The sequence below is a fragment of the Pantherophis guttatus genome, chromosome 1 (assembly GCF_059756535.1).
Source record: "Pantherophis guttatus breed Tessera chromosome 1, ASM5975653v1, whole genome shotgun sequence".
Taxonomy (NCBI): Eukaryota; Metazoa; Chordata; class Lepidosauria; order Squamata; family Colubridae; genus Pantherophis; species Pantherophis guttatus.
In genome coordinates this window covers 240,051,682-240,079,006 of record NC_142063.1, presented here as the reverse complement: position 1 = coordinate 240,079,006, position 27,325 = coordinate 240,051,682, and the positions used below count along the sequence as shown (strand labels likewise).

At 38.7% G+C, this 27,325-nt stretch overlaps 1 protein-coding gene across 5 annotated transcripts; it reads right to left on the bottom strand.

Moving 5' to 3' along the window:
- FHL5 (four and a half LIM domains 5) lies at positions 1-26,314 on the bottom strand. Of its 5 annotated transcripts, none has more exons than XM_060689123.2 (7): positions 19,195-19,719; positions 16,776-16,825; positions 14,822-15,000; positions 10,460-10,634; positions 5,890-6,059; positions 4,008-4,194; positions 1-3,261 (listed from the first exon to the last, which is right to left on the bottom strand). In XM_060689123.2, the coding sequence occupies exons 3-7, from the start codon at positions 14,978-14,980 to the stop codon at positions 3,110-3,112; spliced, it is 843 nt and encodes a 280-aa protein (XP_060545106.2). In that variant the 5' UTR covers positions 14,981-15,000; positions 16,776-16,825; positions 19,195-19,719; the 3' UTR covers positions 1-3,109. The 5 variants fall into 5 exon arrangements, with proteins under 5 accessions (XP_060545106.2, XP_060545107.2, XP_034264919.2 ...); XM_060689124.2 differs by lacking the exon at positions 19,195-19,719 and adding an exon at positions 18,897-19,136; XM_034409028.3 differs by lacking the exons at positions 16,776-16,825; positions 19,195-19,719 and adding an exon at positions 25,878-26,314.
- Positions 26,315-27,325: the final 1,011 nt, after the last annotated feature.

Genomic DNA, 27,325 nt, shown 5'->3' with positions numbered 1-27,325 from the left:
TATCCGTGATTTTTATTTTTAGCTTTCACAACCTACTTCTATTTTTTGCTAACGAAAGGGTTGTTAAGAAGGGGAAATTGTGGGAAGACAGAAGAGCAGGCAGCTGGAGACGGTAAGCAGGGTTTGTACAAAGTGGGGGGGCAGGTGATGCATACAGGTGCAAAAAGGTGTGATGCTATTTTGAGTAAAATAAAATATGTATTTCATATAGTTAATAAAAAATGGAACACAACTATTTTGATGACACCGCTTGCTGTCTACTGCATCCCCTTGTGGGTCAGGAAAGATTATCTAAAATAACCTGAAAAGAAAGCACGACTCCTTAACGGGCAAAACTGGCATTGTCAATAAAAATACAATTGTGTAAAATGAAATACCAGCACTCAAATTATTATTTCTTTGCTCCTTTCCCTATGGAAAACAACCATCAGCTCTGAAGCAAGCAGTGCTTTGCCTTCTCTTCAATAAACCATCAGTGGATCCAATAAAACGGGATCCATTTCCATCAGGTCTGCAATTTTTCCTTGGTAAGAATCTTGCTGAAAAGATGGTGGGCCTATAGCCGTTGAAGACTTGGAAGAAGCCAACTATCTGTACCATTTTAAGTTTGGTTTTAGGTTGAGTGATAGTACCATGATAGCATTAATCACATTGATTGATCATCTTTGCAGGGTTCGAAGTGGGAAAAGTGCATTCATTCTGGCCCTTTTGATCTTCCGGTATCTTTCTGGTTTTTCTGATCATGGTATCCTTCTGGACCAGCTTGAGGAACTGGGACAGTATGGGAGGAGCTTTAGTGATCCAACTCTCTTCTCCAACTCTGGCTTCAGTCACTGGTGTGGGTAAGGTCCAACTCTAGATACTCTGCAAAGCAGGATGACTCAGAGCTCAACTTTTTCCCTATTCTTATTTAACATCTATATAAAACTGTTGGGTGATGTTATCCATAGGCACATGTTTAAATACCCTGTTTTTCCCCAAAATAAGACATCCCCTGATAATAAGCCCAATCGGGCTTTTGAGCACATGGCAGTAAGGCCAACCGCTTATTTCAGGGTTCAAAAAAATATAAGACAGGGTCTTATTTTGGGGGGAACACGGTATCATCAGGTATCATATGATACCTAGCTATATACCTCGATCATGAACTAAACAAGTGATACCATCATTTTTTTTTCCTGTGTCTGAAAGCTGTAAGAATCTGGATCCTAAACCCAAACAAGACTGGTTGTGGTTCTGGTTTTAGAAACTTCCCTGGATCTGATGACACTTCATTTTTAGTTGTGGATGGCAGTACTTTTGTTTAGACAGAACTCTTTGCAATTTGGAGTACTCGCAATTCCTGCCTGAGAAGCAGGAGGTAACTGTGGCCAGGAGGACATCTGCCCCAATCCATATTGTACACCAATTGTGCCCATTTCTGGAACTGGGAGGCTCTGCTCCTGATCATTCATGCCTTAGTCACATCCTGATTGAACTATTCTAATGATACTCTTTCTCTGCTTCTAAAGGGCCCAAGCTACTCATAAAACAACAGCTAAAGTAAAGTCAACCAGGTATAATTTGTTATAGGTTTCGATTATGTGAATAAATTCTAGAGTTTAAGATCTTGACATGCACATACAGCAGGCTAACTATCACAGCAGAATTTACACATTCAGGGATGATACCCATTGTTTTTCTTCATGTTAAGTGTTTTTCCTCTTCCATCAAGCTAATTCATATTCGACAACTCCATTAGAAGAAAAAAATATATGATGTATACTAAATGCAATAGCCTTTCCATAGCCAACTAAGCTAAAGCCAATCAAACGATATCATGTATATGCTTCCAAATACAGTATGCTACTTCTGCACTGCACAATTTTTTTCCCCCAGGACAAGCGGCCTCATTGGCTGTTGAATGAGATGCTACAGCTGCATATCCAACCAAATTAATTAACTTAAGGCGATTTCCCCTTTAGTTGTGTATTTAATAATGTTCTCTTTCAGTTCCCCTAAAATTGCAGTTTGGTGACAACTTTGGAAGAGAGTCTGGGAGGTCACCTTCAAAGCCTTTGAGGATTGACATATAGTCTAAGAACTTCAGATTTTGTTCCTCGGGATAATAGCAGTTTTAGTTCTGTGCATATATTGGGGAGTGGGGTGTGTTGGGAGGAGGAATAAAGATTTGAATGACTACATGACAGTCTGCATTTTTAATATTTTTATGGATAGTTATGGGATGTAATCTTAGAATGATACCTTTGGTGCAGTGGTGAAATCCTCCGAGGTTTGCCACTGGCTCGTGGTGCATGCATGTGCGGTGCGTGCCAAACGTGCACTGTGTGCGCATGCATGTAGTGTGCACCAAATGCACGCTGCACACACATGAGCACCACAGGGGCTACCACGCAGTGTGGAAAAAGGAGGCTTAAAAAGGTAAGTAGAATAGCGAGGAGGGGAACAGCTGTGCCGCGTGATTTAGATTCACTAGAAAGCAGGATTTCGTGCTTTCTAGTGAATATAAATCACACGGCACAGCTGATCATCGGAAATACCAGTTTGGACGAACTGGTAGCACTTTTTTTACTACCAGTTTGCCCGAGCCGGTAGCTTTTATTACTACCAGTTCACCCGAACTGGTGCAAACTGGTAGCATTTCAGCCCTGCTTTGCTGGCAGCAGACTATAATCCTTCCTCTCTTCTTAGTTTTTTCTAAAGTAAGCAAGCCAACAAAAATAAACCATTGAATCTTAATTGCCTGCCAAGATATACTTTTACAGGTATGTGTTACGCAATGAAAAAACATTGTACTGTTGGAGAGTTTGAAGGGTTTTTTCCCCTTGCAACACAGCTCTTGCGTAAACTTATTCACTGAGAATTTTAGCACGATCATGTACAGACTCAGATTCCTAACAGCAGAGTGCACTCTACTACAAGAAAAACACAATGACCGCAAACTTTTTCTGGCTCTTGTTATGTTCGGAATGATATGGAAAGTAGCTATACTGGATGCAGGGGTTGTAAACTATGAATCTTCTTAGATGGCTTTCTGACTAGTGAACAATTATGTGCATGGCTAAAATAACGAAGGGGAAGGGACGAGCAACCTTGAAGAGCTCCTGAGTCATATAGAAGACCCACAATTGCTGCAGAGGACTTTATCTTCCTGGATGAGGAAGCCCTTTCCCACCAGGGAGCAGGCGCATTGGCTGCACTTGAAGCAGTCGCTGTGCCATTGGCGCTCCTCAAACGAGATGAACTTGCCTCCTCCAAGAGCTAAAAGGAGAAAGCAAAAAATGAGATGTTGGGATTGCATGCGGCTTTTGGCAGATTTTGATTAGACTCTAATAAGCAGAGTTTTTTCTTCTATTTCTTTTGTTGTTTTGGTCTTCTGGCTTTGCAAACATATGATCCAACCCTGAATTACTATGTTCTCAAATGCCTGATTATTTCATTTTTCTCTTTAGAGGCACAGATTCTGAAAAAAGAATTATTTTTAGGCATTTTGCCACGAACTCCCCACATTCACAGGGAAAAACCTGCTTGCTATCTCAGCAATGGATCCCCCCATGCACTGACATGATAAATGGCTGAAACTGGTTAACTGAAGCCCAGCCCAACCCAGACCCTCCCTCCCTCCTCCAGTAAAAGCAGCAACATTTTTTCTTCTTTCCCCAATTCTGCTCTTCCTCCAGCGAGTAATTCAGTCGAATGTGCTTATCCCTTTCCACTCCAAATTCCAACCTGTTGGTAATTAAACCTGCAATGTTGTGGTGTCAGATACAATGAAAAGATTAAAATCATGTTTTCTAGTGCCACCACATATTTCAGATCACTTTCTATCTAGCCTGAATATCATTTAGTCTTATTCATGATGGAAAATTGTGACATTGCTATCTGATCTTTCATATGCTTTCATGAAGTAAGGAATGCAAATGCCAGCTATGCCTAGAACAAATTTATTTCTCCCAGGACTGTCAACATTGAAGTTACTTATATGCAAGAAGATTAAGAACAGTCACCAGTAATGGGTTCGGTGCAGGCCACACACTTCTTTGCAAAATGTCCTCTGAAGCACTCCAGGCAGTAAGGAAGTTCATCTTTGGACATGAATTGATGTTCTGCAAGTTGCTTCTTACATCCAGTACATAGAAAACATTCCTTATGCCATGGCTGGTCATGGTAAGTCACCCCACCATTGGTGACCGTCTAGTATATGAGAAAATATCATTAGTGTAAAATGATGGATTGACATATGGTTGTACCAAAATTACATTAAATACTGTGTTTTCCTGAAAATATGACCTACTCAGAAAGTAAGTCCTAGCTTGATTTTTACACATGCGCCCAAAATGAGCCCGAATTAAGACCCTGCTCACTCCCGGATGCATGGGTAAAAATTAAGCTAGGGTGAGGGTAGTGGAGCTGCCCTAGTTGCAGCCAGTCCTCGGCCCATTTCTTCTGCAGCCAGCAGAAGAAGAGCTTTTCTGAAGGCCGCTACAGCCGATAACAGAGCTCTGGATCGATCCAGAGCTCTGTTATTGGCCACACAGGCCTTCAGGAAAGCCTTGCTGGCTTGCAGAAGAAATGGGCTGAGGTGTGCAAGGCGTGGCTACAACTATCCTAAAGGCTTCTGACAGCTAAAAGGAGGCCGGGGGCAATGCACGCAAGTGAGGTGCATCAGTGGATAACATCCCTCCCCCCAAAATAAAACCTGGTGCCTTTTTTGATGGCAAATATATATATATATATATAAGACAGGATCTTATTTTTGGGGAAAGATAAGTAGTTATTACTGCCGCTTGATCAAATTTCAAAAAGAGATAATGAGAATATTGAGGAAAGCACTATAGGCAGTCCTTGTTCAGTGACCACCTCGTTTAGAAACCGTTTGTAGATACAAACAGATTGAAAATGTAACTTTGCAACCATCTCTTGCATTTATGACTTTGCAGGTTTGCAAAGGAAAGCTGAAGTAAGCTCATAAGGACAATGGTGGGTTCACTTAGCAACTGCTTTGCTTAATAACTATGTTGCCAGTTGTTCACAACTGCTATTTGGGGTTGCTAAATGAGGACTATCTGTATCACAGTGTCTGAAGAACTAAGCCTTTTTCAATTAATATCTCCCTTTTCCTTCTCTTTAGGGTAGTGCTGAGGAAGCAACAATGCTCCAGATGTCGATAAATTATACCGTAGCAGCTTCAACCGGCATAAAGCCGGTTATTGTCCAGTTCGCATGGTGGTTTTCATCTGTATTTTATTTGCTTTTATTGTATGAGGTGGTATCGGGGTGAAATGCTCCCGGTTCGGACTGGATCGCCCAATCCGGTAGCGATGGCGGCGGGTGGTTCGGAGAACTGGTAGCAAAAATCCCTGCGGCATTTTTTTCTGCAACCTCTTGGTCGAAGAGGTGGTAAAAAAAAATGCTTTGAAAAGTCTCTGACGATCCCAGCTGAGTTGCCTGATCGACAGAGGCTTTTCAAAGTGTTAGAAAAAATGCTTTGAAAAGTTAAAAAAAAAAAAGTTGGCCACGCTCACCCAGTCACATTATGGCCGCCCCCACCAAGCCAAGCCCACAGAACCGGTAGTAACAAATTTTACATTTCACCCCTGGGTTGTATTCCAATTATCTCTTTGGATTTCTTTCATTGTAAATCACCTATTGAAGAATATTTATTAAACAAACATAAATATATATTTTTAAATGTGCGCTTCCTTGAGGTCCAAACAGAAAGTAGGATATACAGTATATATATATATATATCTGACAAATAAGTATATTCTCACTGTGTTCATAGAGTTTATCCCCAGTAAAAGTCACTTTTTAAATGAATGCCTGCAAGGCCACTGTACGACTCATCCCTTCTCTGCTCCCTGCTCTTATTTTCATTTCCCATACTACCTTTTTGCAGGAGTAGCAATATTGTGCAAATTGCTTCTCATAACAGGGTACACAGTAATTGTCATCATCCTTGGTAATCAAAGGTTTCATTCCTAGTGGTTGCCGGCAGTACCGGCAAACAAAGCAAGCTTCGTGCCAACAATTGCCTTTAAATTCCATTTTACGAGAACCTGCAAATTGAATTGTAATCCCAGTTACTTTCCTGGCAAACAGCTCTTCTTTCTTTCTTTTTTTTTTTTTTTACTGAATCCACTGAAACAAAGATGAAGTACAGTTAGTCCTCAACTTACGACCACAATTGAGCCCAAAATGTATGTTGCTAAGTGAGAAATTTGTTTTCTCACTTAGTGAGAATGAGTTTTGCCCCATTTTATGACTTTTCTTGCCACATTTGTTAAGTGAATCATTACAGTTGGTAAATTGGTAACACGGTTGTTAAGTAAGTAAATCTGGTTTCCCCATTGACTCTGCTTGTCAGAAGGTTATAAACAGTGATTTTTTGTTCACTGTTTATGAACAAAAAACATGTCCATGGACCCCAGGATATTGCAACTGTCATAAATATGAATCAGTTACCAAGCATCTGAATCTTGATCACATGACCATGGGGATGCTGCAACCGTCATAAGTGTGAAAAATGGCATACGCCACTTTTTTCAGTGCCTTTGTAACTTCGAATGGTTACTAAGGGAACTGTTGTAAGTTGAGGACTACCTGTATTGAGGTACTCTTTCTTTACCAGTTGCATATAGCATCACATCACAAAGGGCACAAATTTGTCAATAAACACTTTCTGTCAAGATTTCTTTTGCATTGTAAAGATTTTCACAAACTAATCACAGGATATACAAATAATTTGTTGATATGAGGGCCCTACAGTTTATGAAGTTTGCTTCAACATATTTCTAGTAACTTTCTTTAAATTTCTTCAAAAATCTGTATCCATCTCCCTCTCCCTCCTCCTCTCTCCCTCTCTCTCTCTCTCTCTCTCTCTCTCTCTCTCATATCTATCTATCTATCATCTATCGATCTATCGATCTATCGATCGATCTATCCATCCATCCATCCATCCATCCATCCATCCATCCATCCATCCACATATATATTGTATACATCCACACAAATATGCATCGGTTCCTTCGAGTTCCTGTAGTTTACTTGGTAAGATTTTAGGTTGTCATTGCCTGCTTCCTAGAGTTGAGAGAAATGATTGGCCTAAGAACACCCAGTTGGTTTTGTGCCTAAGGCGGGAATAATTTCCTCAGTCTCCTAGTTTTCAGCCTGGTGTTTTAACTATACCACTTGAGTTTCCAAAGCACCACTATGGTGGTACCTTTTTGCAATTACAATTGTGTGGACACATGGTGAAATTAATGCTGAGATTTATATGCTGCCAATTTAGACAGAATCATGAAAGCTAACAACAAATCCATAGTAAAACAAAAATACAGTAATCACAATTGAAATGTCCATGGTAGCAATTAAAACTTCCAAATAAATGATAATTTGAAGAGTCCATAGGATTGGCCCTATTAACACTGTGAGCTAGGGCCATGCACCAGTGAATAATGTCATAATAATAGGATAAGTAGTATTTTAAATATATATTTTACCATCAGATAATTGGAACTTTACAGCATCATTGCCTCAAGGAATTGAAAAATCATTGTTTGAAATTGCTATGTGAGGGAGACTTTGCAAAGCAGAGGAAGACAATTAGAGAAAGACAATTAGAATAGTTTTCTTATATATGGAATAATTTGAATATAAGCATAGTGAAATCAATGTGTTCCTAATCAGTGAGTGAATTAAGTACCTTTTTAAAGATACAAGCATTGCAAATTGAGTCAGTACAGAATGACTTCATTTTAGCTTCAGTACTGTATTATCTTTAGGTTTACTAAAGACACCTGTGGCAAGACACATTTCCATGAGTTTCTTCTTCATTTTATTCATTTAACAAGAGGAAGAATTGCTGTGGATATGCTAGAAACTGAGATCTGCCTCTGTGTTTATATATCAGTATTCCTAATCTAAATCAACATAAGAAAAGTTAATAATGTGCTTATCACTGACCTGATGGATGGCTGAAACTGGTTAATCGAAGCATGGAAGTGATAAAGCAAATAACAAAATGCAGCCAAAGAACAATGGTGAATAGATTTAGTGTGTTGTTATTGAATATGAGTTTGCAGGTGCTGTGCTAAGGGAAACTGTGAGCCTACACAAATATCTCAATGAGAAAAGCACAAATTGGAAATACAATTATAAATATCAAAAAGCAGGATTTCATCACGTTTCTCCTCTCTTAGTAATCAGAGGTTTCCACTGAAGACTATTCTTGACTAGCAAGTTTTTGAGAAGGGTTGTTATAGGATGGGATATATATTTTATAATTACTGGGTTCTTATTTCCGATTCTTTGGGCATCTATTGTTTGAAATAAAGTCAAAGTGAGCAAAGTAGCCTTTTCTTTATGGACAGAAGGAATGGATCATAACCATTTGGATTAAACACGGGGTGGGCTGCTGGGGGTTCACAGGGGTTTGGGAGAATCTTTAACTAAGATTCTGTACAGTTCAGAGTACCCCCAAATCCCATTCCTGGCTGGCCCTCCCCTCCCAGGACTCCCCACGTGGCCTGTTTTGGATGCAGGGCTTGCACGGAGGCTCAGGGAGGGCGAGAAATCAGAAATGGGCCTCCTGGAAGTTCAGGAAGGCCAGAAACAGGCGCATTTCCGCCCTCCAGAGGGCCTTTGGACCCTGGGGAGGCTGTTTTCGCCCTCCTGGAGGTTCAAGGAAAGCCTCCGGAGCCTGGGGAGGGCAAAAAGCCCTCCCTGCTGTGGTGCAGGAGGCCAATTAGGCCATGCCCACCATTGCCACACCCACCCAGCAACCGGGCAGAGAATCCCTTGCTAAAATTTTGGAAGCCCACCCCGATTAAACACACAGACAGACACACAGACACACACACACACAAACCAAGATTTCAGCAAGCAGTGTTTAGTCTCCCAGAGTTTTTTTTTAAGGAAAGGACATCACATGGCATTCTAGTATCAGCCACTTCTGTTTGGTATACTTCAGTGACAATAATGGGACAACACAACTCTAAAGTGTAGGTAGTGTGTGAATGTATGTAAGTATAAATGTGTGTGTGTGTGTGTGTGTGTGTGTGTGTGTGTGTGTATTTGTTTTCGTAGATTTTCACAGGGTACAGGTATGCAAGTCTTGGTGTATTCGGGTCTTCTCCTGTGTAAGAAGACCCCTTGCATATGCCTGATGATGGCAGATGAGATTCTGCCAAAACGTTGCCAAAGTGCTCTCAATCTTACATGGGAGAAGACCCGAATACACCAATACATATACATATACATATACATATACATATACATATACATATACATATACATATACATATACATATATACATATACATATACATATACATATACACACACACACACACACACACACACACAGTGTATATATCTATATCTATATCTATATCTATATCTATATCTATATCTATATCTATATCTATATATATGTTTTTCTTCTAGCCAGATCAGTAGCCTGGCTTGAAGAAAAACACACATAAACCCTACGAAGAAGTAAGAAAATTGATATATATCTATATATATAGTTTTCTGAGTTTTTCGCGGGTGTTTGTATGTAGGTTTTTGGTTATTCGGGTTTTCTCCCGAGTAAAATTGGAAGTGTCTTGGCGACGTTTCGACGAAGTCTCATTTGTCATCTTCAGGCTGGTGTTTTCAGCTTCGTGCTTCTATGAGCAAAGGATTCTAGGAGCAAAGGAAAACACCAGCCTGAAGATGACGAATGAGACTTCGTCGAAACGTCATCAAGACACTTTCAATTTTACGCGGGAGAAAACCCGAATAACCAAAGACCTACATATATATAATAATATATAATAGGGCTGCATAATATCTTGGTTTACGTAGGTAGACCCTGGCTAAAGAGACATACACATAAAACCTACGAAAAAGAAAGAAAAACATACACACACACACACACACACACACGTACACATACATACACACATACATGTGTATACATACATACATACATACAGAATGTGAGAGGGCACTTTGAGAAAGAAACAGTGATACCAGTGGAAAAGAAGAGTGGGGAGAACTGCAATGAAGAATAATTTTAATTACAGTTCTATAAGAAGAAAAGGGACTACAAAACTCTATGGTTCTGATGTAGTGGAGACTATATCAGCAGTGACACATTTTACAGAGACACCGGCAATCATTTCCCATTATACTTACCCATCCCAAATGCTTGAAAGATGAAGAATTATTAATAGGTCATGGGATGGAAAAGAAATAGCTGATTTCTACAGCAACATATGGTCTATGCAGGGCACATATAATGAAGCATTTGCCTGAAAAGGAGAAGCCCTTGGAAGAAACCTTCCCCCATCAGATTTTTTTCCCCCTTACCAATTTCCATGAATCAAAGCCTCCAGGTTCAAGTGTCATCCCACCCTTTTCGTTTATTTATCTCCATTAAGGAATGCCCATCTCCAGCTCCCTATGATCTTACCAGGCATAATAGTCCTCTTGCAGTGAAAGCACTTAGATGAATATTCATTAGAATAACAAGTTGTACACAGCAGGCGCTCGTCTTTAGCTGCAAAAGGCTTCTCAACCAGGGAGTGGTGGCATTGGGCACACTTGAAGCACGTTTCATGCCAGTGGCAGCCTTTATAAGCAAAATCCTTGGAGAGAGTGAATAATAAAAAAAGCATTGGCTACTCTGATTCCAACTGAACAAAACTATGAGCTCTCGGACTTCACACCAATTGTTTAACAATGACCCGAAAGAAGATAATTTCCCTGTCTTTTATTCCTCTTCTTTTTTTTTTCTTCTCCTTCTGATGTTCTCACAAGGAGAACACTTGCAGATTGCACTTGTACCATGGTCTGCAAAGGAATCAGTAGTCTACTGTACAGCTAGTCCTTGTCTTACAACCACAATGGAGCCCAACATTTCTGTGGTTAAGTGAGACATTTGTTAAATGAGCTTTGCCCCATTTTACAACCTTTCTTGCCACAGTTGTTAAGTGAATCATTGCGGTTGATAAGTTAATAACCGGATTGTTAAGTGAATCTGGGCTGCAAAGGAATCAGTAGTTTACTATATAGGTAGTTCTTGATTTACAACCACAATGGAGCCAAAAGTTTCTGTTGTTACATGAGACATTTGTTAACTGAGCTTTGCCCCATTTTACGACCTTCCTTGCCACAGTTGTTAAGTGAATCTGGGTTCCCCATGGACTTTGCTTGTCAGAGGGTCGCAAAAAGTGATCACAAGACCTTGGGACACAGCAATGGTCATAAATATGAACCAGTTGCCAAGCATCTGGAATTTTGATCATATGATCATGGGGATGCTGCAAAGGTCGTAACTCTGAAAAACGGTCGTAAATCACATTTTTCATTCCTGTTGTAACTTTGAATGGTCACTAAATGAACTGTTGTAAGTTGATGATGACCTGTATATCTTTAGGTTTGTTATGATTTTATGGTTTAAATTACCGTATAAGATGCATTGGAGTATAAGATGCACCTTAGTTTTTGGGGAGGAAAATAAGAAAAAAGCTGATTGGCAGGTGGATCGGTCTCCCAAAATATCCCCAATCAGCTGTTCCCAGAGGTGAATTTTAGCAACAGGTTCCTTGGCTGTGAGCGCTGTGCCTTGCTTTCCCCCCCTTTTTTTCCTGCTTTTTTTTCTGCCTCTGAAACCTCCGTTTGAGAAGCTGGGCGGGGCTACATTCAGAGTATAAAACGCACTCAGATTTTCACCCTCTTTTTTGGGGGGAAAAGGTGTCTCATATACTCTGAAAAATACAGTAGTACTTTCCCTGCAAAGGATTCATGAAGAACATATGCCTCTGCAGCAGAGCTAGAGCAGAACTAAAATATCTGCAATCAGCTGTTAGGCAGAGTGAGGCTTTTGCCTTGAGCAGCTGATGGTTGGTGGCTAAGAGAGGAAGGAAATGGAAGAACAGCCACACAACATCTTGACACCATTTAATCTAACCTTCTGCCCTCATTCTGGTTCTTTTGTTGTTGCAGTGCTGAAATAGAGCTGGTCTGGTCAATTTTAATGCATGGAGTGTGAGATAAGACTTTTGTCCTTGCTTCAGATAGTAAAGTGACTGAGTTCATTTATAAATGTACTATATATAGCACTATATTTTTATATATACAGACATGTTTTGGGTGGTTCTACCCTATAGACTCCAGTGGAATCTGCAAAATAATAGATATTATCATCTTCAACATCATCTGACAAATGTCTATGGAGATTCTCAGTCATGGTTGTCCCAAAAGTGCTTTTTCAAGGGACTACTGGACTCTCTGGTATTTTTTCTTTGAAGCTTCTTGGATGAGAAGCGAAACGTCTTCAAAGAAAAACCAGAAAGTCCAGTTGCCACTTGAAACTGGGATGATCCCACTTTTGGGATCATCTGACAAAATTTGTATGAGGAACATAATTAAAAAAGAAAAAGAAATAGAGAAGATCTTGATAGTTATCCAGGGTAGTTCTGATTCAATTTGGCCACTAAGGATTCACAGAATATAATTTGTGTTTCAGTTACTTTGCTCCTAATGGGCATCGAGTTCCAAAGGTTTCTTCTCCAAAGCTTTCTGGAAATTCTAGGGGTCGAACTTTTGTCATGCAGAGTATCACCTAGATTTTTTCCTCGCTGTCCGATTTCACTTGATGATTTTGCAATTGTAATTCATTATGATTTATTCAATTTAGATACCACCTTTTTACTTAGAGGGCTATCAAGGCAGCTATTCATTGCTATGGCTGTTGTCTATGTGCATATAGGAGACAAGAGGTAAATGTATGTGTATGTGTATAAACATGTGCATTTATGTTTAGAGAGACTCAATGGAGTTATTGAAGATGCCTCCCTTCCTTGATGATAACTGCTAATAATTAACTATAGGAAGGAAGGAAGGAAGGAAGGAAGGAAGGAAGGAAGGAAGGAAGGAAGGAAGGAAGGAATTATTGAAGGATACTTTGAGGAAAGATGAAACCAAAAAAACCCTCCAAAGATATAGTTAGTGTATTCAGGCTTGCCCTATTCCTGGAACTGCAAGATATAAGAGATATATCAAAAAATTAAATTATCATTTAGCAAGTACAGTATTTTTTTTAACCAAAGACATCAATTTCTTCCTTTCTCTTCCTTTCTTTTTCTTAGATATCATGCTCACGTAGATAATGTTATAAACATAAAAATGATGAATGTCATTTTATTTTCTAGTGAAACTCCCTTTAAATCTTTGCAGTCAAATAGAGACCATTGGCAATATAGGGGAAAGGAAGTCATTTTTCACTAGCTATTTGTCAGTGGAATTTATTTTAAAGGTTTGGTTGATCTTATCAATTGAATGAAACCACGCATAGAAAAGAAAATCAATGCTGTTATCATTATGGAATAAATTGTGAGAATAAAACAAATACTTTTTTTAAAAAAGGGGGATACTAAGGGAGCTAAAATGTTGCACTGAAGTTAATACAACTATTTTATATCTTTCTAAAGCTTCTGCAGTCAGATGAAGGATGAAACCAATCCTATCTGATCTGTAGGGAATCTACGAACCATTAAAATTCTCTGTATCTCTCTAGAAGCTTAATCACATACTTGCCTTTGTGTCTGCATAAAATCTATAGATCTTAATCTATGTGTATACAGTGGAAGTAATATTTTCTTTTAATTGGATTGTATATTAATGTGTCAATGGATTATATATTACTGAATATAAAAACATCTTTATCAGGTCACAATGAAGCTCTATCTCTGTGCCAGCAATATTAGATATAAATCTTTATTTTAAATTTTTATAATGGACACTGCTGGACTATCAGCAGCAGATGGTCTTCAGGACAGGGGTGTGGATTCCATCTTTCATTATTCTCACTATTGGCCACACTGGTTGGGGTTCACAAGAGTTCAATCATACTAGACAAGTGATACAATACCTAAGAAATAAAAAGGTGAAATTTGCAGCTATCCAAATTCTACTTAATTCTGAATAAGCAGACTTGTGCAGTCAGGGAATATTTTAGGAATATCAAGAAGATGTTGATATTCTGTACTCTGCCATAAAGATCCTGCCTATTCAAAATGTAGTGGTTTTTGTGATGTAGCCAATCAGAAGACACATTCACCCAGGGACAACTGGTGAAATTGTTACCTGCAGGTCCCTGTCCTCTTCCAGGATTGTCCCTATCACTTCTGCCAACTTTAGCTTTCTGTTGCTTTGTTGACAGATCGAAAGCTTCCAACGAAAACATCCATCCATGTTTATTGTTCATTTGTATTAACATTTATGTGTTATTCTGTGGTCCAGAGATACATTTGGAAGTAAAGATGAATATTAGAAGCATGACTCCCTAATAATTACCAGGTTGCTAGCAATTTTTGCCAACAAAATAAAAGTGGATGCTAAATTTGCCAGGTGCTAAAGTAGATATCCAGGGTCACACTAGTAGCAGTTTGCTAATCTGCAGGTTATTTCATTTAGTACATCTACATCAGATAGTACAGAAAAAATGATTGTGTACTCCAGTGCTAAATTTGTTACCCAAATTAAATCAAATGTTTCCAAAGTTTTAAATACTAAATGATAACAACCTTCTGTTCCCTGCTGACTTAAAACATGCTGAAAATGAACCCATGAAGCTGGAAGATTCCAGTTTAGACAATCTAAGTTTCATCAGTTTCTGTATTAACATAAGAGTACCATTAAGAAGAATCTCCAAATTATTACAGAAGAAAAGATTCACATCACAAATAATAATTGGATAGATGAGCCTTTGGGTATTTTTTTTCCCCAGTGGGAGTATAGATGGTCATGAAACTAACTAGTCAGTGCTTACCTTTGAGTCACATTCAATGGCTTTCTTACATTTTTCACAAAAGTTAGCAAAGCAGCTGTCATAGCATTTCACACAGAAAGCGTTTCCTTCTTTCATGACGTATCGTTTTCCACAAAGTGAATCCTTGCAGTGAAAGCAGTTTGACTGAACACTGGCCATTTTTAAGCCTTTTGATGCTGCTGCAGATGGAAAGACAAGGCACGTATCAATGAAATAATATGGCTGCAAGAACAAGATTCTCAATTTTGGAAGTTCTGCACAGTCACAATGAGTCAAACCCCTCCCCCCAAGTTCTAATACAGAGGAAGGAACAATTTTAAATCTTCATTAGTCTCATTGATGATTTCAGCAGATTTAGTCTGTCTTTTTCAATCACCCCACCCCCACCCCGGCTAGTCCCTTTAAAATATAAAAATTATACAACTTGTCAGTTTTTAACATTAAGCAGAGGATTCTTTATGGGTGCTAAATGATCTTCAATAGGACCAACCAAGATCAATAGAAAACTGATTGGCAGATTGCTATTTGGGGAAGTAGCATGAGACATCGGCCCCCATTTCTGGATATTTTTCAGAAATGCATTTCTAGAAAGATTTATTATCAGTCCATTGCAAATCTTCCTTATCCCAACACACCCACACATGTATATTTTTGGCCTGTTCAAACTGAGAAAAACACATTTTAGATAAACATTCAAACTTCACGATACAACAGAATCTTCAGAGGTTTGCAGGCAAGCTATTTTAGTCTCGTTATTTGCCCACTGGACCAGAAGAACTTTGCTAAAATTAGTTCCTGGTTCCTGAGAATGAAGAAATAAACAGAACCCAAAAGAATTCCCAGTGAAGCTGATCACAAGTGCATCTGCTGGATTCATTGAATTCTCACTATTATAATATCACTATGCATAGGGTCTGTTATGGGCTTAAAAAAGAACTATCTGGAAAAAAACCCCAAGAAACTCCTTTCACATATTTAGCATAGGTGTGTAAACTGGTTCAAAGGGATGTGCTCTGAAATATGCCTTAGAAGAAATCAACCAAATGAAAACCTTTCTTCCATCTTTGTAGTCTTCTACTGATACTTCTTTATTTCTATATTTTTCTCCATGCATTAAATCACTGGTCATATGCTAGTGCTGTCTGGATATTGCCTGAACTCACTATTTTATTTCAGTTTTAATAATTCTACTCAGCAATTTTTAACATGATGTATGACGATATATAACTCTTCTCATTTTGTGGGCATTCAGTTTTACTTTCTTCTGCAATGACCTATAGTATGCAGGGGTGGGCTTCAAAAATTTTAGCAAGGGGTTCTCTGCCTGGTTGCTGGGTGGGCATGGCCTAGTCGGCCTCCTTCACCATGGTGGTGGTGTGGGGGCGTTTTTGCTCTCCCCTGGCTCCAGAGGCTTTCTTCAAGCCTCCAGGAGGGCGAAAACAGCCTCCCCAGGCTCCAGAGGCCCTCTGGAGGCCAGAAACGGCCCGATAACTGGCCTTCCTGAAACTTTCAGTAGGCCCGTTTTTCACCCTCCCCAAGCCTCTGTGAGTGCCCTGCACTTACCTGCCGCGTGGGGACTCCTGGGAGGGGTGGGCGGGGCGGGGCCAGCCAGGAGTGGGATTTGGGGGTTCTCTGAATTGCATAGAATCTTAGCTAGAGTTCCCCCGAACCCCTGAGAACACCTAGCAGCCCACCTCTGCCTGTAGTATGGTATTTATTGGACCGAGTTTGTTTGAGGGGGGGCAATGTGCTGACTCTGTAAATCACTTAGAGAGGGCTGTGAAGCACTGTGAAGTGATATATAAGTCTAAGTGCTATTGCTATTGTGAATTAACATTTTACATTGTTTTTCACTACTATCTATTTCATATCTAAGTTCCCTGTTAAGTCCAATTCCTTCTTTCTCTCTCTCTTTCTCCCAAAGGAGAGGATGTGGCACGCAAGGAACCCTCACCTGCATTTTAAGTTATATTCCAACTGTAGAAGTTAGCACCCACTCCTTTCCTAGAAGAATGAAATATTTTAGGAAATATTAAAAAGGCAGAATATTATGTTTCCCTGTATGAGAAATGGAGAAACATGTTTTAAAGACAAAGCAGCTCCCTTTGCTTTGTCCATCCTTTGTTAATGGGCCAAAGGCAGAAACTCAATCTTTGTCAATGGACCATCATCTGCAACACAATAGCAACAGAAACTAACACAATGGGACCCATCTAGGACAGAAACTCACCACATGGCACCTGGGAAGATTACATCAGCCAGCAAGGCTAGCTAAGACCCCCAACCCCTGAAAGTCTGACAACCAATCAGGATACTCTTTCTGGGCCCTAGGAAGTTCAAAGCCAGAGAGAGCATGAAACCCAGGGACTCGCTGTATCTCATCCCTTTTTCTGTTCAGGAACTCAAACCAGGTGATCCTGTCCACCATTTAACCATCTTTCCAAGCAGTCTCCATGTTTCCAGTGTCTTTTTCCCCACTTGGAGCTGAACCCAGAAGGATAATTCTTCCTACACTAACCATTCCTTGTTGGGCTGGAAAGGAGAAGAGACTAAATCCAGCTTCCTATTCCTGAATGGGTAATTCAAAGTTTTACAAAGAAAAGTAAAACGTTCATGCACATATAGGTAATCCTTGATTTACGACAATGGGAACTGGAACTTCCATAACCCTAGCAAGGTGGTTGTTGCATAATCACCATGCTGATTAAGCAAATCCAGCTTCCTGGATTCACTTGTTAATATTCTGACAAGATTAACTTGTTAGAAGCCCCCTAGGAAGGGCACAAAGATGATCAGGTGACCTTGGAACAGTGCAACTTTCATAAATATGTGTTTGTTGACAATTGCCCAAATTTTGATCATGTGATCACAGGGTTCACTGCGGCAGTTGCAAGTGCAAGGATCAGTCAGAAATCACTTTTTTCAGTGCCATCAAAGTTGGAAGGGATCTTGGAGATCCTGTAGTCCAACCTCCTGCTCAACTAGGAGACCCTATACCAGTGATGGCTAACCTTTTCCAGACCAAGTGCCCAAAGCACGCACGCATGGATGCAAATGCATGTGCGTGCGGCCGAACCCCCAAAATGCAATTCGCACAAGAGTCCTCCACATGCGCCCCTCCTCCCGTGCATGCACGTGTGGCCCCCCCACAGCATCCTGCACACCCACATGCGCCCCATGCATGCCTGTGCTGACCTCCTGCAGCACCATGCTACCCCGCACATGCGCGGCAGAGACCCAAAGACAGCTGGCTGCCAGGAGGTGTGTGCACATGTGTGGTGGAGCTGAATTGGGGTGACAGCTCACATGCCCACATAGAGGGTGTTGTGTGCCATCTTTGGCACGTGTGCCATAGGTTCACCATCATGGCTCTATACTATTTCAGACAAATGGCTGTCCAATCTCTTCTTAAAAACCTCCAGTTTTGGAGCACCCACAACTTCTGGAAGACCAGCCATTCCACTGGTCAATTGTTCTAACTGATCTTTTTCGGGATGGGGGGTGGGTACGGCTTGCATGATGTTTACCATCTGCTTGGGGGAGAAAAAAAAACTGCTTTTTTTTTATTGTCCCTGCCTGCAGATCTGTGCTGAACTGGACTGGGAATGGCATTCAAATAGCAGATACTATTGTCTAAATATATAAGCACATCCATGAGAGTTATTACTAATGCAGATTTCTCGGGTAAAAATGAACCAGCGATGGAGAACTGAGTTTTTAATTCTATTCCTGGAGGATTTGTGGTATGACAGCGTGGGGGAGTAGAAGAGTATGACAAGGATGGAATGCTATCTCAGGCCAAAAATAGCAATAGCTTTATTTGGCATAAGCAGTGGAAAATTTCTTACCCAGGGCATTCAGAATCATTGCATTTAAATGCTTTGCTGCATCTCCAACTGTGTCACAGCTCTCCACTCTCCAAAATGACACATAACACAACCCATTAAAACAAGCCACAGCGTAAACATTTGTGAAAGCCTCATACTTTCACAAATATTGTTCGTTTGTTCTAGATCAAATAAGTGAGAAGAGCACCACAAATCTCAAGAACAGAGATAATTGTTGCAGTAGAAACCTTTCCAACATGGGAATCTCATTTGCGGGGGTGGTGGGCAGCTCCGTTGGAACAATTGAAGCAGGAATATTGAACTCCTATGTCAAATTTCCTTATAATAAACAAACAAATAAATAAATAGGCATTGTTACCTACTGTATGCTTGGCAAAGAAGTATTATAGCCTATAGAGAAAGAGTGATGCAAAGACCATTGATTTCAAGAGCTTTATTTCCAAAAATGTACTGTATGCATAGATTACAATGGCTTGTTTTATAAATATTTAAAAGAGAACATTGGGTAGAAAATGGATCACTTACCATCTTTTTTAAAAATTCATCTTCTGGCTATCAGAACTGTTAAAATAGTCTAAATGAAAAAAATGTTAGTCTGCTCCAACAAACCACTCTTTATGGTTATGAATTAAGAGTACATAGCTGGAATCATTTAGCACAGAATTCTTGCTAGTTAATCATTTAAACAGTATCAACTTTATCCTCTATACATTTAAAGCATGCAGAGAGAGTGACAGGATAATAAACCATGTAGAAATACCCAGATTCAATGAGTAGGGTTCACATATCACTCTAGGTCATAGTGTGTGTTGGTTTTGGCTTAGAATATTAGGTGAAGTCACCCCCTGTGGTTGGCAACTCATGACTTATGTCTGAGCATAATATGTGAACCCAACAAATCAAGTCCTAGTGAACATGTAACTATGTTAACAATTTAGACTAAAAAATTAAGGAGCCTAGCTAGCTAGACAAAGCAAGATCATTGTTCATACCCGATTTGTGACAACAGTCGCAGTGGTGAAATCTGAACCAGTTTACTACCGGTTTGCTGGCTGTGCATGAGCAGTGGTGAAGAGGTTGTAAAAAAAAATGCTTTTAAAAGTAAAAAAAAAAAAAGCCTCTGATGATCGTGTGGCTCAGCTGGGCATGGGCTCGGGAGGGGGGCAGGGATTTTTGCTACCGGTTCTCTGAACCACCCGCCGACATCGCTACTGGATCGGGTGATCCGGTTCATACTGGGAGCATTTCACCCCTGAACAGTTGGCTCAAAAAATCTTTCATTTGATTCCTGTTCTTTCTGATGAATTCTATAAATGAAAGAGCAAGGGAGCGAGGTTTGTTCTTTCAGTCTCCATCCTTCCATCTGTTGTATGAGACTTAAAAGCACTGATTTATCATAACTGATAAGGATTACAGTTAGATAATCCCGTGATATCGTTTGAATACTTAAAAGCTATATAGATGCTAACTATGAAGTGGTTTCTGTTTTATATTAACTGATAGTGCCAGGTGTTCCACTGACGGTGACTAAATCAGAGTTCTTTCTCCAATTTTAATTTTAGTTTTGTAGTAACTAAGCTTTCTTTTTATTGCATCTTTATCAGATCCACAGAGTTAATGGATGGCTCAGCGGTTAAAGACTCTGAGCTTGTCAGTTGGAAAGTTGACAGGTTAGGTTTGAGACCTGAGTACCATGCGATGACATGAGCTCCTGTTCTTGCCCCAGCTCCTGCCCATCTAGCAGTTCGAAAGCATGCAAATGCAAGTAGATAAATAGGTACCATTTTGGTGGGAAGGTAGCAGCATTCCTTGCACCTTGGTGTATAGTCATGCTGGCTACATGACCACAGAAACCTCTTGGACAAAGCTGACTCCCTCTGCTAAGAAATGGAAATGAACACCGCCCCCTAGTGACTGGCAGGGAAAACCTTTGTCTTTACCTTTATCCACTAGGGATCATAAACTGAATGACAACTACTATGAGTTAGATGTGCCTATCCTGACTGGTTAGTTTTGTTATAACTAACATAATCCCATAAACATACACTGCTTTTTTTTTTTACAGACATGAATATAATATATTCCAAAAAAGTGAAATACCTAGGGATAAATATGACAGCCAGAAGTACAATGATAAAAGAGAATAACTATGGACTTTTGGTCCAAAAAATAAAAGAAGATTTGGAAAAATGGGGAAAATTAAAATTGTCATTGTTGGGGAGAATTGCAGCAATAAAATCAAATATACTGCCAAGGCTCCTTTATTTATTCCAAACAATCCCAATAAAATTAGATAAGACATTTTTTAGCAATTTGGATAAAATAACTACAAAATTTGTGTGGGAGGGGAAAAATCAAGAATTAAATTAAGTATATTACAAGATGACAAAACTAGAGGCGGATTGGGACTCCCGGCATGGGAAAAATATTATAAAGCCTCAAGTTTAACATGGATTAGAGAATGGGTAACCCTGGAAAATCAAAGATTATTAAATTTAGAGGGTCACGATTTAATGAAGGGATGGCATGCCCTTTTATGGAGTCCCAGAAATAAAATATTTAAGTATTTTAATAACCATATTATTAGGAAATCATTAATTGACATATGGCAAGAGATAAAAAGCAAACGTTATATGAAAGTTCCTGGCTGGTTATCAACGATAGAAGCAATAACTCATCCCAATTTATTAGTAAAACAAAAACTGTTAAGATACAGAGAAATATTAGATTCACAAGGAGTATTGAAAACAAGGGAAGAACTTAATGAACAAGGAATATTAAAAGACTGGTGGCCATATTCACAAATAAAAATAAGATACAGAAAAGACCAAGAGGAGGGAGGAATAGACCCCAAACCAAAAAGATTAGATAAATTATTAGAATCCAAGGAAGGAAAACTAATTTCAAAAATTTACAAATACTTATTAGAATTCGATTTGGCAGAAGAACTGGTTAAAGGACAGATGATAGCATGGGCAAAGAACATCAGGCATAATATACAGTTAGAAGAATGGGAGAGGGTATGGGAAAATAATTATAGTATGACAAAATCGGCAGCATATAAGGAGAACCATTATAAGATGTGGTACAGATGGTATCTAGCTCCCTCGAGGCTAGCAAAAATGTACCCGAATGTAAATCCTGTTTGTTGGAAATGCAAACAAGCTCAGGGTACTTTTTTCCATGTTTGGTGGCTTTGCCCAGAAATAAAGAAATATTGGAAAAAAAAACATGGATAGTAGAAATAATAGATCAAGAAACTGAATTAGAACCAGAAGTTTTCTTATTAGGCATGATAAAAAGGAATATTAGAAAAGACATAAAATATTTAACGCTATATATAATTACGGCGGCCAGACTGGCATTAGCACAATTGTGGAAAACAGATCGTATGCCAACAGATCAGGAAGTAATTCAAAAAATTTATACATGCGCAGAAATGGATAAATTAACTCTAGAATTAAAAGACAAGGAAGACTCAAAATATTTTATAGTATGGAATAGATGGTATAAGTGGATAAACCAAAGGAAAAAAGGGTAAAGATAAGAATTAGGGGAAATTCAATCAATAAAGAATGCACCGTCAGATAGATAGAATAGGTAAATAAGTCACTGTTTGTATATATGTGTTTATATAATCACATGTATTTAGTTTGTTAGTGTAATTGTGGATTGAAAATGTAATTTTATGATTGAGAAAATTTGTATATTTTCTCTTTTTTAAAATATTTTTAAATTTAATAAAGTTTGTTTTTTAAAATAAAAAAAAAAAGAATATAATATATTCCACCTTTGAACTTTATTATATCATTTTCCCAGTCCTAAAATTTTGTCAATCTCTTCCCTGAAATTGGAAAAGACAAGTTGGCATTGGCGTGCTGTCGTCTGCCAGTTCTTTAAATTATATCTTTGTCATCATCAATATAAAAGAGGCCTCTTTGAAATGTTTTGATCTTGACATTGTGTTAAAAGCAGCAAATGCCAGGTAAAACCACAAGGCAGAAATGACAAAAAAGTGAAAAGGTGGGTGACTTAATCCAGGTTGGTTCATGGACCCAAAACAGTCCATCAGAGTGATTTAATTCCTGTTTCTTCTGTCCTCCAAAGATAAATATTGGAATGTCAGAATTTTTTTCCTCATAGTAATATATTAACATCTAGGTTTATGTTTCCTAATTTTATCCCTCTTTTTTATGGAGGGTAGATGGGTAAAACCACCAATCCACCTGACTCTTAGTTCTGAGAAAATTCCATTTAGGCATGAAGTTTGTTGATTCAATACTTTTAAAATATTTATAGTAACCTTTGTTTGATCTTGCATCCTTTTAAAATTCTTTAAGTGATGTCAGATTACCCAGGAATTTTTTTAAAATAGTACAACATTAATCTCTTTCAGCTAACATGACAGCCTCCTGGATATAAGCTTGGTTTTACATTTGTACGCAAAAATGTGCTTTGTTAGAACACCAGATTTGTTCCACAAGACCAAATCAACCAAATATGGCACGATCCATACCTAAAATGGAAGACTTAGGTTCTTCCAATTTTTTTAAATTTTTATTTTAAATATTTGATTTCTAGTTTTACTAATCACAAGATACTGCCTTTGGTTATCCTGTTCATTTATCTTCTTTTTTTTTTACATAAGAAAAAAACTATAAAGAGTGATGGGAATATGCAGTAGATTTAAAAGTCCTGAATTTGAATTATTGATTACATCCTGATTACATCTTAAAAGGTACATCCTGGTAGCTCTCGGGAGGAATTTCAAGCTTGACAGTTGTAAAAAATAAAAATAAAAAGTTTTTTTTCAAAATGATAGGGGTATGGGAATGGACTTATAAAGTTCCTTTCTTTTTCCCCAAAGAGTTTCAGAAGCTCTAAGTATGCTTCTTACAATTAAATTGCTTCTTGGGAATCCCTTCTACAAAAATCTGCTGTGCAGATGTTGAATAGCAAGGGAGGGACTAGGAGCAGGAAATACAGGTAGTCCTCAACTTAGGACCACAATTGAGCTCCAAATTTATGTTGCTAAGCGAGTCATTTGTTGTGAGTTTTGCCCCATTTTACGACCTTTCTTGCCACAACGGTTAAGTGAATCACTGTAGTGGTTAAGTTAATCATACAGTGAATCTGGCTTCCCTATTGACTTTGTCACATGTTCGCAAAAGAGTGAACATATGACCCCGGGGCACCGCAACAGTCATAAATATGAGTCAATTGCCAAGCGTCTGAATTTTGATTGCATGACCTTGGGGATGCTGCAATAGCCACAAGTGTGAAAAACAGTCGTAAGTCCCTTTGTCAGTGCCATTGTGACTTTGAACAGTCACTAAATGAATTGTTGTAAATCAAGGATTACTTGTACTGCCGATTCTACCATTTGTGATGAAGTAGCCTCTTCCATTTCAGAACTTCAGTGCTTACTTGAACTTGGGGTGAAAAAGAGCCCGATTCTGATTCTAATTAGAAAAATGAAAGTGGCAGTTTTAGCACAGTAATGCAAGGCCACAAATATATGGTATGGATATAAACAGAATAGTTGCAGAATAGAAAACAGAAGGCAACTGCTGATGTCCAGGTAGTAATCTTTGTCCTAACTGGTTCTTCTTATCGAGGCATTTTAAAATTTTAAATATTAGCCCGTCTCTAATATATGTGGTTTCTGAAGGTCGAAACATGGATTCTTTCTGTTTTTTAAAAAAGTTTGAAACTATGACATATGGTCGACATAATTATTGACCATAATATCATTTTTAAAATGATTTAAGTAATCTGGTCCAAAGGCAAATGAAAATAACTACCTTGCTGAAGCTCAGAAGGTTTGCCTGCTGTGAAATTCGATGTATTATTTCAAGCTTAGGCAGTAGATACATAGATATGGCTTTGTCAAGAAGAGGGGCTTGCAACGAAGTGGAAAAAAATATTTTGTTTGACTAATTTGAAACAGATCTCTATTTCTGGTCCCATTTGTTGCGCGATAGAGAAGCAGATTCCTGTATTGGGAATTGACGTAGTTAATTGTTAATAATTGGAATCAGATGTGAGAAATTCCAACTTGTACCTCTGCTCTTCCCTGAAGCAACATACTGAAGAGCAAACCATGAGATCTTCTCATGGTATGATTACGGTCCATCAGGAAGTGAAGTTAGATTGATGGATTTGTTTATTTGGTAAATTTACATACCCACCTACTACATAGATGCCACTCTGACTGGATTTCAGGGAGTGATGGGCTTGTTCTGTGGCTTCTCGGAACTTCTGAAATTCCCAGGCACAGAAGATATATATGGTCCAATTTAAGAATTCATCTTTGAAGATACTTTATTAAAAGTGTTTTATTTTCTTCATCAGAAACTTTTAGAGGAATGAAATGATGATCAGCTCTTCTAAGAAACCCTTATATTTCTTACTGTGAGAACAATGTGCTCTGTAAAATACAATAATCTGCTTATTTTTTCCTCATAAATAAATATCTCTCTGCTATACTTGCCTGAGCATTGCTCACCCTTTTATAGCCCTTACTTAGTTTTATCTTTGCATCTATGCCGTTTACTCCACCGTACTGTAAGAATTATCTTATTTAGCAATATATTACACAAGGGTGGGAGATTCCTTTTGGTAGCAGTAAATAATTTGTTAGGGATTTATTTATTTAATGTATCAAGGGATTTATACTCTTGTTAAAAATGTTGTATTTATAACTGCACAGAATACTGTTTTTTATTGTAACAGTTGGTCAAGGACCATCATAAAGATATTTATTTCTAAATAAGCACATACATAATAGAATATGACTTATAACTGCAGATGAACACAAGTTTTAACACCCCATCAACATACAATTTGCAACATTATTCCTTATTCAATTTTCCGGATATGTTCCCATTCCATAGTTTTTCTCAGAACAAATAAAAACTTCTGAAGCATCTAAAATTAATTAGTCCTTCCAGTGCATAACATGCACACTTCTTTAAAACTGTACTTTTTTTTTTGATATAAATGTTTTTCCACTATCCACATAGTGAATATTAATTGACACATTTTGTCAATAGGATTACAGGAATAAAAGGAACTAAAGTTATACATTATATTTCATAATGGCAGCTATGGGAGGAGATGCTTGGTACAGATTTGATTAATATTTTGAAATCATGACAGGCAAAAATAGATTGGAAAAGAAAAGGAAAACTTGTCGCAATACTCACCTTTTTTTTAACAGTTGCTTCTTGTCATCTTTGGACCTGAGAACAACAACAACAACAAATCTTGAAGAAACAAGCTCCAGCCGCCAGCCCTGTTTTTCTTCTGCAAGATTCTTTTGGTTTTGGAAAAAGCAGCCAAGAAGGTCACTGTTTCCTTCAGATCTCAAACAGCTGACTCCCTTCCTATTTGTCATTACACACAGCTTGCAAATTGGAGTGCAAATCCCTGTAGGAGGGTCTTAAACAGGCTTATACTTCAGAAGCAGGGAGGAGACATTTCAAAGATCTGGACATTTGAGAAACTACAACTGGCAAAATAACTTGTCCTGTATTTTCCATATAAAAGAACTGATCCTGTGGAACAGTTGTTTACTAAGTCGCATTTGGCTGGTTATATGGTATTGAATTAAGCAAGAACCAAACCAGCTACATGGTAGCTTAGTAAAATGTATGAAGTCAGTCACTGATTTATAAGGTGCCACATTCTATGGGCCCATCCAAATTGGGCCATCTTTCCATAAATTCTAGCTTCTGGGTGGCCATGAAACTTGGCTTTTCAGAATACCATCTTCCTTTGGCAGCATTTTGATCAAGGTTGAGCATTGGTAGTACAGTGGTCTAAAGCACCCTGTTATTAAGACCAGCTGCCTGCAATTACTGCAGGTTCGAATCTCGCCAGGCTCAAGGTTGACTCAGCCTTCCATCCTTTCTAAGGTAGGTAAATTGAGGACCCAGTTGTGGGGGCAATAAGCTGACTTTGTATAACTATACAAAAGTATGAAGGCTATTGCTTAGCGCATTGTAAGCCGCCCTGAGTCTCCGGAGAAGGGCGGCATATAAATCAAATTAAAAAAAAAAAAAAAGGTTGCCTAGGTGCCATCTCTGTCTGAGTTGGATCCAAGAGTTCAGATTACAGCTCTCCATTTCAAGCAAGGTGTTTGAAATGTATTGGGGCACAAACCCATTTCTTTTTGTCTTTTAAAAAGCAACTACCACTGCAAACCATAGTGATGTCACAGGGTTGTTCTAATCACCCAAATGCTGCAATTAATTACATAATTGCTTCAGGAAGTCTGATGCAAGTACACAAGTCACAGCACTATTGTGATTACATCATCACACACATAGTTTTGCTTCCCTTGGGTTGCCCAACCCATACATATATATTCAGGATAGCTGCTCCTGGCTGCCTTCATATTTTGAAGTAGCTGTGCATGTGCTCACAAGCACAACATTTGGAAGTTTCTAGAGGCAGCTGCGAGACTTTTCCTGGGGGGAAAAGATTCAGCTGTTTTCATAATTTGGTGTCAGTCCTCCTGGGTAATCCAGATAGGAAACACGATTAAAAGAGCTAAATCTACCTAATTGTAAGGCTACATTAACAGAGCAAGTCTGAAGGTAGAAATTTCCCATTCCCACTTTTAACCACTTGACAGTTGGGCAGGTCTTTC

Bases quoted from the DNA above. Each gene is read 5' to 3' on its own strand.
- FHL5 (XM_034409028.3), bottom strand. From the start codon at position 14,980: ATGGCCAGTGTTCAGTCAAACTGCTTTCACTGCAAGGATTCACTTTGT. The intron at 10,635-14,821 runs GTAAGCACTGAC...ACTCTCTCCAAG, and splicing joins CCATTGAATGTGACTCAAAG to GATTTTGCTTATAAAGGCTG. The intron at 3,262-4,007 runs GTGACTGTTCTT...TTCTCCTTTTAG, and splicing joins CTGCACCGAACCCATTACTG to CTCTTGGAGGAGGCAAGTTC.